The sequence below is a fragment of the Gorilla gorilla genome, chromosome 3 (assembly GCF_029281585.2).
Source record: "Gorilla gorilla gorilla isolate KB3781 chromosome 3, NHGRI_mGorGor1-v2.1_pri, whole genome shotgun sequence".
Taxonomy (NCBI): domain Eukaryota; kingdom Metazoa; phylum Chordata; class Mammalia; order Primates; family Hominidae; genus Gorilla; species Gorilla gorilla.
Genome location: NC_073227.2, coordinates 98858214 through 98872598, shown reverse-complemented (window position 1 = coordinate 98872598; position 14385 = coordinate 98858214). Strand labels below are relative to the sequence as shown.

The window sequence follows — 14385 nt, the reverse complement described above, 5'->3', positions numbered from 1 at the left end:
GATGGCCATCCCTAGAATAAAGGCAGTAGGGATGGAGAAAATGGGAAGATTTGAGAGTTGCTTATGTAAATGGATTGACAAAACATAATGATGTATCGCTACAGGATAATGAAAAAGAGAGATAGTGTAAAATTTCTAGCTGAGCAGTTAGGTGGGTTTTGACCTAATGATGGCCAACATACTAAATGATATTCCATTCATCTATGTAATTCATCCAGCAAATGCTTATGAGCATCGACTGTAGCCAGGCATTATTCCATGTGCTGTGCATATGGCGGTGAACAGAACAGATTATATCTCTGTCTGCATGGAGCTTATGTTCTAGTAGATGGAGACAGACAGCAAAGCAAATTAACTATTGCTTAAGTAAATAGTGATCAGAAATATGAAGAAAAGAAAGCTGGAAATGGCATGGAGAGTGACTGAAAGGGAACCAATTGGCCTGGTACAGTTAGGGGAGACCTCTCTCAGGAGGAGAGCTGAAACCTGAAAGATGAGAAGGAGTCAGCTAGGTAAAGATCTAGAGGATGAGCATTCCAGAGAAGGAATGGATGCAAAGACTGTGATGTGAAAATAGACTTGCCACAGTTGAGGAATGGAAAGAAGCCTGGGGTGGCTGAGGCATAGTCAAGAAGGCTGGGGAGGAATGGTACGACTTCAGAGAGTTGGGCAAATTCCTGTTGGGGCCATTCTCTGGGATGACTGAACAGGGGAAGGGGAGCAGATTTGGGGCTGGGCGAGATGAAGGGAAGGATGTGTTCACTTAGGATATAACTTTGAAGGTACATGTGGGACTACAGAAAATGGCTGGTAAAGAGATCGAGGTGGCCGGGCGCGGTGGCTCACGCCTGTAATCCCAGCACTTTGGGAGGCCGAGGCGGGCGGATCACGAGGTCAGGAGATCGAGACCATCCTGGCTAACACGGTGAAACCCCGTCTCTACTAAAAATACAAAAAAAAATTAGCCGGGCGTGGTGGCGGGCGCCTGTAGTCCCAGCTACTCGGGAGGCTGAGGCAGGAGAATGGCGTGAACCCGGGAGGTGGAACTTGCAGTGAGCCGAGATCGCGCCACTGCACTCCAGCCTGGGCGACAAAGCAAGACTCCGTCTCAAAAAAAAAAAAAAAGAAAAAAGAGATCGAGGTAAGCATCTTCTGTGCACAAGGCCCTGGCCTAGGGTCTGAGGATAAACAAGAGTCTGTACTCATGGAGCGCACCATCTGGCAGTAAAGACAGACAAGCAAACACAGGGTTACAGCATCATTAAAGGCTGCCAACTCAGCTTGGTTTATTTTAAGCAAGGCAGTTTGAGAGGCCACAGGATCTACTGGGTCTCAAGCTTGAGGTTTGGCATTCTAAAACAAGTTTTACTGCCTGCACTTACTGTGAAGCAGTGAAAATAATGTGGTCAATACTTCTCTGTACCTATCTCTATATGGGTTAGAATACTATTAACCTATGAGACAAATCAGTAGACAAATTAGCTACTGTAGAAAACTAATCTAAGTGGAAAAGAAATATGACATTCTATCAACATTAAGCCATATTTTTACCTTCTCATTTTCTTTCTTTTTTTTTTTTTTTTGAGACAGAATCTCACTCTGTCGCCCAGACTGGAGTGCAGTGGCGCAATCTAGGCTCACTGCAACCTCTGCCTCCTGGGTTCAAGCAATTCTCTGCCTCAGCCTCCTGAGTAGCTGGGATTACAGTGCATCTGCCACCACGCCCGGCTAATTTTTGTATTTTTAGTAGAGACGGGGTTTCACCGTGTTGGCCAGGCTGGTCTTGAACTCCTGACCTTGTGATCCACCCGCCTGGGCCTCCTAAAATGCTGGGATTACAGGTGTGAGCCACCGCGCCTGGCCTGCCTTCTCTTTTTCTGTTTAAAATAGAGGATGAACTTTTAAAATTTAATATTATACATGAATTTTCATCTTTCATACAAGTGGAATATTAGCATCTACTTAAACTCATCATATTAGAGAAAATGAGAATGTTTTAGTTAAATAGAAATCAAATTATACCTACTTAGAAAAAAATTATTTCATAAACCCAGGTCTGTTTATTTTGAAGAGAAAATCAGGTGTCTGTGTAAAGAGTGTATTGTGTCATACCTTGATTTGCTGTAATATAATTTATCTTAAAATGTTTAAATTACATTAAAATAACTAATTTTTAAATATTTGTTCTACTATTTGCATGCTTCCCCAAGGGAATTAAGGGACGCTAAGAATGCACATGAACTTTCCAGACCAACCTTCAAGGCTCGGTGCAGTCTTTCGGCTAAAAAGGCCGGCGTGTTCCTCACACAATTAACTGTAACAAAAAGCAAATAATGTTCAGCTTCACGGAATAGAAATTGGGTTAATCTATAGTAAGTAATATGTTTTTTAAAAAGATTCTTTGGACTGTCATACCGCTCTACCTCCTCCCCACAACTGGCTTTTACTTGGAATGAAAGAAAGGCTGCTTACCCTGATTTTCATAGCCTTTTAATATCATATTTGCACAGAACTTTAGCACAGTAATTATCTCCAGCCATGGTGAAAATAAAATTACCTGCCAAAGAAACTCCCACAGCGACTGACTCATCTCTGGATCCCAGACACACCGAACACCTACGCTTTCACTGATAACTCCCTAGGGTGCAACACTGCTCAGCTACTAACATCTGGGGCTACTGATGAACAACTTGGGCCTGACAACTGCAGCGATGTTGCTCCAAATAACTCATTAGGCACGAAGGGGCACTGGAGTTCCATTTAAAAGCAATTTTTCCCATAGAAAGAATTTTCTTTTAAATGACTGGATTAGAATTTATAGGCTGGTTAGAGTGACTCCATTAGAACAAGTACCTGTCATCTAAATTCAGTTGCCTTAAAAAAAAATACAATCCTTCAATTCTTTATTTTGAAATAACAAGTAAAGCAGAAATAAAACAAGAAAAAGGAAACTGACAAAAACGCAAGAGTAAATTATCTTTTAAATAGAAAGAAAATAGGAATAGAAAAGTCGGTAGGGAAGAAATCTATTTACAGCAACACAATTATTTTTATAATCTTAAATCTGATCTCTAGGTAGGAATCCAACCAAAAGTGAATGGATTTTATAATGAATTTTGGAGCTCAGAACAAGAATAAGTGACTTTCTCATCGTGGCTTATAGACTGTCTTAAGGAAAGCTAAAAGACTTTTGGCTTTGTAAGTGATTTAAGGGTAATAGAAGGAGAAATGTATTAGAAACCCAAACACAGCATTTAGAATAAAACTGTTACATGAAGTTCTCTGACAAGAAACTAACCATTTAAACTAGTAAAACTCACATTAAGTAAGCCATAATAGCTTGATAAAAAATAATGATGCCCACTTTCATCCTATTAAGCTTTCCAGTCACCTCCCTGCCAACTAGATTTGTACAATCCCTTCTTTTCATGATCCTTTCTTCCCTTTAGCTTGCCTTCTGCTTTATGTTCTTACCTACTAGATTTGTTCTTCATATCTGAAAATTTTGGAAGGTGGCAGTATGTTCAGTGGGAAGGAGGCTTTATCACCCAGCACCATAGGCAGGGAAGCTTGGGAGTCCGTTAGAGTTAATTACCATGACCAAGAATTCATAATTGCCCATTCCCTACCCTCTTCATTGTCTTGACCACACTTTCATCAGGCCTCTATCCTCCCACAGGTTCCTGAACTCTGGCTTGTCCCCAGTCCTGAGCAAGCCCTAAAACGCAGAACATGCCTCTGTTGCAGCTTATCTTGAGAGTCCAGCTGTCCACTGCCAGATGTGTTTCCTGTCAATCCCCGGTGATCATGCCCTTGTGCTTGCCCAACATTAAAAGTTGCTGCTAAGACTTTTCTGTTGGATTTTGAAACTTTTGCACATTTTTCCCCATCTTTTAGAGATGGGATCTCACTTTTGTCACTCAGGCTCTGGTGTAGTGGCACCAACATAGCTCACTGGAGCCTCGACCTCCTGGGTTCAAGCACTCCTCCCACCTTAGCCCCTTGAGTAGCTGGGACTACAGGCGTCCACCAACCTACCCAGCTAATTTTTTATTTTTTTGTAGAATCTTTAATATAAAGATTAACAATATAAAATGGAAAAAAATTAACCAGTTCTATCATTGCCATTGGAACAGTCTCAGAATGCTGCTCTCACTATGTTGCCCAGGCTGGTCTTGAACTACTGGCCTTAAGGGATCCTCCTGCCTCAGCCTCTCAAAGTGATGGGATTATGTGCGTGAGCCACCACACCCAGCCCAGTCTTGCAGGTTTCTGAAATCAACATGTTCTCTCTATTGAAATAGTTCTACTGAATAAAGCCTCTCCTTACTTAAGTCTGGATTTGTTCTTATTTGGCAAGTAGTATGCTCCTATTACACGATTCTAAGATGACACAGCTCAGATCGTTTTTCATGTCAAAAAGTATGTATTGACCATTGTATTGGATTCCTTGTGTATGAAATATGCAGATTAGGCAAATCTATAGAGACAGAAGTAGATTAACGATTATAGGAGCCAGGGGGTGGGGAGGATTGGAAAGTGACTGTCAATAGTTACAGGGTTTCTTATGCGGCTGATTAAAATGTCCTAAACTTAGAGCGTGGTGATGGTTGCAAAACCTTGTGACTATATTAAAAAGCATTGAATTGCACACTTTGAATGGGTGAATTTTATGGTATGTAAGTTATATCTCAATAAAAAATTTTATAAACTGGTTTATTCCAATGGTAGACTGAAACAGAAAATGAAAGTGTGACATATTTTGAACTTCAATTGAATTATAAGGTCTTTTTTTACATGATAAAATAATGTGCATTATAGCCCAAATGTAATACATAATTCAATGATATATTTCCAAGAATGCTCCTTAGCTCAATGAATGAGAGTTTGTACATCTCAATAAAGTTTTTCAAACATTACGGCTTAGCAAGAACACCAAATGAAAAACAGCAAGCAGAATTAATATAAAGATTAACAATATAGGCCAGGGGTGGTGGCTCAAGCCTGTAATCCCAGCACTTTGGGAGGCAGAGGTGGGCGGATCACTTGAGGTCAGGAATTTGAGACCACCCCGGCCAACATGGTGAAACCCTGTCTCTACTAAAAATACAAACGTTAGCCAGGCGTGGTGGTGTGTGCCTGTAATCCCAGCTACTTAGGAGGCTGAGGCACAAGAATTGCTTGAACCCGGAAGGCGGAGGTTGCAGTGACCTGAGATTGCGCCACTGCACTCCAGCTTGGGCAACCGAGCGAGACTCCGTCACAAAGAAAAAAAAAGAAAAAAAGATTAACAATGTAAAATGGAAAAAAAATTAACCAGTTGTATCATTACCACTGGAACAGTCTGAGAACTAATTATGAAGACTGATCTCAATTCTACTTTTTTAATTGAAGAAGAAAGTTTTCCCTTTCTTAGCCTCCTCGGCCTATCTTTTAGCAATTCAGAGTCAACAATGAGCTGAGATTGTGCCACTGCACTCTAGTCTGGGTGACAGAATGAGACTCCATCTCAAAAGAAAAAAAAAAAAAAGAAAGAAAGAAAAGAAAAGCCACTGATATCTTTCATAAATAACCAAATATGGTGGATTACCAAACTGGCTTAGGTCTTAGTTGCATGTGTGTGTGTGTGTGTGTGTGTGTGTGTGTGTGTGTGTGGTTTTTTTAATTAAAGAGACAAGATCTTGCTATGTTGCCCAAACTGGCCTTGAACTCCTGGGCTCCAACAATCCTTCCACCTCAGCCTCCCAAGTAGGTAAGACTACACGTGCATGCCACTGTGCCTTGCCTATGTCTCAGTTTTCAACAAAGCTCAATAAAAATGCCAGTAGAAATAAAATATTTCAGCTCTCAAGAAGTCTACAAGCTAAACATGGTCATAAGACAAATACAAATTTAAAAAGCAAGGTAAGATTTAAAAAGATGGCTGGATGTGGTAGCTCACACCTGTAATCCCAACACTTTGGGAGGCTGAGGTGGATGGATTGCTTGAGCTCAGGAGTTCACAACCAGCCTGGGCAACATGGTGAAACCCCATCTCTACAAAAAATACAAAATTAGCTGGGCCAGGTGGTATACATGCTTGTAGTCTTAGCTACTTGGGAGGCTGAGGTGGGAGGACTGCTTGAGCCCAGGAGGTTGAGGCTGCAGTGAGCTGAGATCACACCACTGCACTCCAGCCTGGGTGACAGAGTGAGATCCTGTTTCAAAAAAGAAAAAGAAAAAAGACTTAAAAAAATAACTTCTTCAAGCATTCATTTAACAATATTTGTTGAACGTACTGTGTGTATCCTGGACCATGTTGGGGGCTGTAGGGAGCAAAAAAAATGGATCAGTCAGGATTCTTGCCCAAAAGGAACAGACCTTGGCACTGAGTTAAAACAAGTGCAAAGTAACTTAGTTTACCAGCACTCAAAGTCTTACCTATGGCCAACAGTAAGTCTTCAAAATGCCCAGATAATTCTCCTTTTATGCTGTCCACAATGTCCTTTTGGCTGATATTTCTGTATTCATCAAATGCTAAAAAGAAGCACCACAAAATTATTTAAAGCAACGCAGTTGAGCACATTTGAATATATTCTAGTTTTTTATTTGATATGCAGAAGATCAAGTAGCAAGCTAAAAAACTCCCTCTTTAAACCATGAAAATCTGGGCACAGAAGTTTTTGTTTTTCTTTTGTTCCTTTTTAAGGAAATCATCTACAATAAAACCCAAACTCCCTAGATAATTTTCTTCAATGATCTCTCTTTCTCTTTCCCCTTCTCTCAAGCAGTAAGCATTTTAAATAGCCTAAATAGTTAAATAATAAATAATTTATCCAGTAAGTTGGGCTATTTTAAATTTTATTTATAGCAGCACCTGGGAAATGATACTATAATCACTAGTCAAATATGTTTTCTCTGGTAAAGAACTCTTAATTCTGAAGACTTCCTTGTGCTGAATCATTTCCTAAGGCAGCATGGCCTACTTCACACCTCCCAGAAGGCATTTGAATTTCTTGATCAGTATTTGCCCCAAGCAAAACCTGTACATATGTCACCAAGTATACAGGCATATTTTGTAAGCCAAGTATATTTTTCCCCAATACATTTTTAAAAAAAGAAATTTTGGAGAGAGACCTAGGGTTATCTGGTTTTTGTTTTTCAAACAAAGGCATGAATAAAGCAACTATCACATACTGTTGTCATTATTTTATAAAATAAATGTGATTTTAATGCAAAAGTTAAGAAAGAACAATTTCAGAATTTCAAAGTCACAGTAATATCCTTATGTTTACTCATTGTTCCGTCAACTCAGCATAAGCTTGGTCTTGCTGTGTGGTTGTTCTGTAAACTAGCATCTGGAAGCCACAGTCAGAAGATGTTCACAATAAATGGAGGTTTAGTTTTCTAGGTGCTGTTGCTTCCAGAACAGTTCTAGGAGATGCTATGAGCGAGAGGGCGGGTGCCCACAATTCCATGTAATAGCTGGTCTGGCGATAAGAGTTGATCCATTCTACCACTTACCTTCATATCAGAAATAGCTAAAGGTTAATCAGTATTGATGTGTCAACAGAGACTCACCTGCAGTGTCCGGCTTTTCTGGAAGTGGCTAACTAGGGAGAACTGTTAGGTGGAGTGGAAGCAGTTGGGCTTCTCCATTCCACAGGAACAAGCCCTTCTACTCTCACCCTAGAGGGTGGCCTCTTTTCTTCTTCCTGCCACCTCCCTCCCCCATCTGCTACCTGGTACTCACTAGGTAATCTACTCAGCCTCTATGGAAAAACAAAAGTGTAGTGTCAGTACTTCGTTGAGTTACAATACAGCTTTCCCATTTTGTTTCCTGAAGTGTGAATAAATAAACTGGAACAGACTTTGCAATTTTAAACTTCGTTTTTCTAGATCTTTGTATACTAAATGCAAAAACATTTGTAAAAACAACATACAACACAAAGGATTGTAATGTGAGTTTGTACTTAGTTTTAGTTGAGGAAAGCTCCTTAAACACAGGATCTCAGTGAATTTGTCTTCATCCGTGCCCCATCTGTTCTCACCAGCTTTATAGAGAATCTATTCACAAGAGAATGACATTAGAGACACAATTATTTTCTTTTTAAGAGGTGACATGAGAAGAATTGGAGTTGTATTTCAGAGGTCAGTGCCATCATCTATTATCTAAATCTCTCACTTTCAGGAGACTAGAAATCAAAAATTGGGCTGGCAGGAGCCAAGGAGAATGATAACTACCACTGGGGCAGGCAAAAAGTTAGGGTTCAGATCCCCAAGCTTCAGGCTTCTGTTTCAAACAGGAAAGAAAAGCCCCTGTTGCTGCTATTTTTCTCCCTTTTCACATAAATGCAAAGGCAGCCACATAGGAGAATAGGTAAAGGAAACGTTTTCCCGCTTTGTTACTGACCTGGGCATCTTTTTTGGCCAGATGCTCATCCACTTTCAGACTTTCATCTCTTCTGCCCTAAACAGGATGACGAAAACAAGGGCCATCCTTTAAAGACAGAAGATTCTAACACATAGTACTTCAACCAGCAGGGGATCTTAGTGGTTTTTCTTTAAGGCAGGACAGGTTGCACAGAAAAATCATGTACTCAGGGCTCCAGTTCTGGTTCTGCCATTGACTAGTCATGAAATTTTTAGCAAATCACACAATTTTGGGGGCCTCAGTTCCCTCCTCCGAAAATTCATATATATATATATATATATTTAGAGACAGGGTCTCGCTCTCTGTTGGCCAGGCCAGAGTGTAGTGCTGCAATCATAGCTCACTATAACCTTGAACTCCAAGGCTCAAGCTATCTTCCCGCTTCAGCCTCCTGAATAGCTAATATGACTACAGGTGCACACCACCACACACAGCTAATTTAAAAATTTTTTTTAGAGATGGGATCTTGCTATGTTGCCCAGGTTGGTCTCAAACTCCTGGCCTCAAGCTGTCCTCCCACCTCAGCCTCCTGAATCTCTGAGAATACAAGTGTGGGACACTGTGCCCAACCCAACACAGAGGTCTTATGTGGAAGAAAAGACAAGGTACAAACTGGGAGAACATATTTGTAACATGTATCTGATAAAGAACTTGTATCCAAAATACATAAAGAACTCTTAAAACTCAATATGAAAATAACAACCCAATTTAAAAATGGTTGAAAGATCTCAACAGACATCTCACCAAAGAAGACGCACAGATGGCACATGAAAAGATTCTCAACGTTATATGTCATTAGATAATCACAAATTAAAACAATAAGATGCCACTATACAACCTATTAGAAGGGCTCAAATCCAAAACACTGACAACACGAAATACTGGTGAGAATGTGGAGCAACAGGAACTCTCATTCACTGCTGATATGAAAGCAAAATGGTACAGTCACTTTGGAAGACAGTTCTGCAGTTTTTTAATAAAGCTAAATATCTCTTACTATACAATCAAGCAATTGCACCCCTCGGTATTTAACTAAAGGAGTTGAAAACATGTCCACACAAAAATCTGCACATGAATGTTTACAGAAGTTTTATTTATAATTGCCAAAACTTGGAAGCAAAGAAGATGCCTTTCAGCAGGTAAAATAAATATTCTATACAATGGAATACTACTCAGTACTAAAAAGAAATGAGCTATCAAGCTATGAAAAGACATAGAGGAACCTTAAAGGCATATAGCTAAGTGAAAGAAGCCAGCCTGAAATGGCTACGTACTGTATGATTCCAACTATAGGACATTCTAGAGACGGCAAAACTATAGAGACAGTAAGAAGATCAGTAGTTGGTGGGGAGGAAGGTATGAACTGGCAGAGCACAGAGGATTTTTAGGACAGTGAAACTACTCTATCATACTGTAATGATAGACATATGACATTATACATTTATTAAAATCCATAGAACTATATCACAGAGTGAACCCTAATGTAAACTATAAACTTCAGTTAATAATAATGTATCAATATTCATTCACCAATTGTAATAAATACACATACTAATTAATGCAAGAGTGAGAACTTCTCTCTCTCTAAAAAAAAAAAAAAAAAAAAAAAAATTAGCCGAGTGTGGTGGTGTACACCTGTGGTCCCAGCTACTCAGGAGGCTGAAGTGGGAGGTCTGCTTGGGCCCAGGAGGTCGAGACTACAGTGAGCTAAGATCACACCATAGTTCTCAAGCCTGGGCAACAGAGCCAGATCCTGTCTCAAAATAATGATAATAATAATAATGGAAAGGAGAGAGTAGAAGAGGGTCATATGGGAGCTCTCTGTACTTTCTGCTCAATTTTTCCATAAATCTGAAGCTGGTCTAAAAAGTAAAGTTTATTAAAAAAAAACCAAAACTCAAAGGCGGGGCGCAGTGGCTCATGCCTGAAATCCCAGCACTTTGGGAGGCTGAGGTGGGTGGATTGATTGAGGTCAGGAGTTTGAGACCATCCTGGCCAACATGGTGAAACCCTGTCTCTACTAAAATACAAAAATTAGCCGGGTGTGGTGGCGTGTGCTTGTAATCCCAGCTGCTAGGGAGGCTGAGGCAGGAGAATTGCTTGAACCTGGGAGGCAGAGGTTGCAGTGAGCCGAGATCGCGCCACCAGCACTCCAGTCTGGAGGACAGAGTGAGACTGTCTCAAAAAAGAAAAAAAAAAAAGTCCTCAAAGATCCCCAAACCAACTGTGATATTAAAGGCTCTATGGTTTAAGTGGTATGCGTGTGTGTGTGTGTGTGTGTGTGTGTGTGTGTGGTATGTGTGTTCATGTACAAATACTTAAGCACATTATGGAAAGACAGGAGACAAAACCAAAACACGGGATTGCCTGAATTATTTGGCAAATTATAGGTGAATGAAACATTTAGCTACAATAGTTTAAAATGAATTTGTTCCTATTTTTAAACATTAGGTCCTTGTATGACTGTCTGATTTTTGCCTGGTTTCTTTTCTGTGCTGCTGATACCCTGCTGCTGTTTGCTTTCTTCTTGTTCTCTTTCACTTACGCTCTGCTCCAATGACATAAATGCCGATTATCATCGGTCTTAATATAATACTAACCACTACCACCCTGTGTTGATCACTAAGTACTTCACATACTCTCTCTTTCTCTTAATCTTCATAACACCCTATGAGTACTTGTTATTGTTAGTATTTTAGTTTTACAGATATGAAAATGAATGCTTTAAGACTTAAAGAACTTGTCCAAATATACAAAGCTAGTTGGCAGCATGAGATTCCAGCCCTGTTTGATTCTAGAACCCTGTCCTAGAGCCCTACTCTATACTGCCTCCTGTGGGTGGGTGCGTTCATGTCCATACACAAGCAGATGTGCACTTAGGAATATATACCTCTGAGAGCATATGTTTGCAGCAATGCTTCATAAATTTGGTGTTGTGGGTTCAACCTTCATAAGGTTTTCACATTTAAAGTAACTGAAACCATAATTTAGATAAATCGCTTCCTAATGGCATAATGCCTCACTTTGACAGGTGCTGTTTCAACCATGAGGCTGAGACCGTTGCTGGGATTTTCTCACATTTAGGTGCTATGTAAATCAGCTGAAAGAAAATTGGTGCGCTATGGTTTAAATCACGTTCTCTCTTACACACAGCTGTGAATACACCTCATCCTTGACCTTACCATCTTTATGATAAAAGTCATAAGCCTTCTAAAAAGAGAAAGCAAGGTGTGGCCTCATTAGGTCACATGATGATTAATAGTTTGGCAGCTTTTCCAAGGTGGCAAGGCTGAAATTTCAGCAATCATTTTCTTTTTTTTAATCCTGAGACTGATACTCAATTTAATTCCCATCTCTAAAGATCATTCTTCTGTATCATGCTTCCTATTTAATTTAGAAGCTAACAAAAGAAATATTTATTCTTTGGAGTCCAGAAGAAAATAAACCTGTTCTTTAAAATGGAGACACTTATAATGGAAATAAATATTGTATGTCAGATGATGTATCAGAATGTCTTCTAATGTCAAAATTGTGAAACCTGACCAAAACAACTCCACTTACTGACTCAAATAAGTTTTCTTTGTTGTTACTCATTATGTATGCTTTTATGATCTTGGTTAAACATTATATTGCTTGGTGGCAATGAAAATGTAAAATGAACAAACCATTTCATAAGGAAAATTGTGAACTCATTGTCTCAGTTTGGTTATTTTTAAACTCCCTAAAAATTGTTATTGAGCATGCAGCTTACTGGGGAGTTAAAAAATAAAAAATAAAACCTTACATCTGCCAAAGTCAACAGAGCTTTCCGGAAGTCACCAGATGTTTCCGAACTAATGTCATCTCCAAGACTCTTCTTGTATACTGAAACCAAATCAGAATGAAATTAAGCCTTGACAAACTGAAAAATATGATTATAAAACAGAGAAAAGTTTAAATGCCAACACTAGCAAAGAATGGGTACGTGATAAGATAAATCTTGCCCTTTTATTTAATTTCTTCATGCTTTTCTGTTGTGAGATGGTACATTCTTCTTGTAACTCTTACTGCACTGTGTTGTGGTAGATGCAAAAGAATAGAAAGAGTTGTCATTCTGGAGCAAATCTTGGTTTATTTCATCTGACAATGGCACTAAGGGATGCATAGTGGAAACGCTGGGGTGGATGAGCTACTAGTTTGCCTTTCAATTTCCATTCTGGCCATCTTCCATACTAAGAGAACCCTAACCTTAAGCAAGATATAATGTACACAGCTTAAAAACTACTTTCTCAGCTTTCCTCTTAGCTAGTACAGTTCTATAACTTAGTTATTCACAATGAAATGAAGGCAGACAAATCTCCTTAAAGGGATGGGGCCATGTTCATCTTAGTCCTTCCTCCATCCGACTGCCTTACATGTGAACTGGTATCTGCATCTTGGGCAGCCATCTTGAACTGTGAAGATAAGGACCACTTCTTAGTGATGGCATGAAAGTAATCAAGAAGAAGCCTGAGTTCCTAAAAGCTTTGAGTAGCTGTCATGCTAGACCTAGAATTGCCAATGTCTAGACTTCTACACATGATAAAAATAAACTTCTACCTTTTGTAAGCCACTGTAATTTTTCTGTTTTATCGAATCTAACCCTAATATTAATGAATATAATTAAACCATATTTTTTCGTATCTCCCGAAAGTAAGAAAGCTACCCAAAACATGCCATTTCCCTTTACAAATGCCAACTCTGTTCATATATTTTAGTACTGACTAGTTGTAGCCCCTTTTGCATGGCCTGTGATGTGCAGTGCCCATCAGTCTTAAATCTCTGTCTGCTCCATCCATGGGGTGGTGATTCTCTTGGAGCCACTATACCCCTTGTCGTAGGTGACACCATGTGGCTATCTGAACTCTGCACCATTCTCAAGAATTCTATAAATTAGCCATACTAGCCATGAGAATTCTCATCTATTTAAATCAATAAAAGACAATTATAGAAAGTGATATGAGATTATCCAATAGCAAGAACTGCGCTGAGATGGAAACTTCTTCAGCATGATTTTAGTAAGTCTCTTTTTTATGAAATCTGTAATTTTTCAAAGCAATTCATATAAGCAAAATCCACCAACCTAATGGTTGTGATATTGTTACATCTATCCTTCATTCTAGTTAGATAAAAAACTTTAAATTTGAAAATATCAAGTAAAAGAATGAAGATCCCATTTGTTAGAACTTGGGGAAGTATTTTGTAATTTTGGAATTATTTAGATGAGACTTTATAAGTCATTTCACACAGCCTCTCCCTTTCCTTCAAATATTTTGTGGGATATTAGAGTAAAAAATTATTTCAACCTGAGTTGACAACTACTTTATCCATTTTGAGGCACAGTAGAGTATAAAATTAAATAGAATATTTTAATAGTACAGGTACCTGGACTAGAACTTTGAGTCCCTGATCCCTGTTTCGGTGTTCTCTCACACACCATTGACTTTAGAATACCGAAAAAAGTTAAGAATTTAGATCTCTCTTTATTTAGACTCTATTGTGCCACTGTACTGGATAAGCTGTAGAAGACATCTGATCCCTTTATGAGGGCCAACATGATAGTGACTTCCTGAACCCATTGTATCTTCTCTCTTAGGGAGTGAGTGACACAGAAAAGGAGACAAAGACAATAGAATAACAAAGAACCGAAAGACTCCTGGAAATAATGAAGAAAACAGTAGCCGAGAATAACCAAAAGCTATGCACAAATATTTATAAGCCTTGGGTAGACAAACACCATGTGGTAGGGGAGGGGATGTTACTAGCTGGTGTCAAGAACATTAGAAGCAAAAAGGAAGAGGAGCAGTTACTGTCACGGAAAACATTAGCATGGGCAGCAATGGATGCCTGCTGCCGAGACAGTGACAACATAACTGGGTCCCTCGGGTAGTGCTGTGACTTGAATCTCTGTAAAGCTTGGCTATGCATGATTGAGACAATTTCCTTCTTGATCT

The 14385-nt window shown here is 39.3% G+C and overlaps 1 protein-coding gene across 5 annotated transcripts in view; it reads right to left on the bottom strand.

Moving 5' to 3' along the window:
- The window catches only part of ANXA3 (annexin A3), a 59146-nt gene that overhangs the window by 6958 nt on the left and 37803 nt on the right, over positions 1-14385 (bottom strand). For 3 of the 5 annotated variants that reach the window (XM_019026067.4, XM_055385133.2, XM_063705353.1), the window contains exons 7-12: positions 12198-12277; positions 8393-8449; positions 7953-8046; positions 6421-6516; positions 6279-6305; positions 2256-2314 (exon numbers count right to left, since the gene is read on the bottom strand). In XM_019026067.4, coding sequence (XP_018881612.1) covers positions 2256-2314; positions 6279-6305; positions 6421-6516; positions 7953-8046; positions 8393-8449; positions 12198-12277 — 413 coding nt within the window. The remainder of the gene's footprint in view (positions 1-2255; positions 2315-6278; positions 6306-6420; positions 6517-7952; positions 8047-8392; positions 8450-12197; positions 12278-14385) is intronic. The other 2 variants (XM_004038872.5, XM_055385134.2) reach the window with 1 other exon arrangement.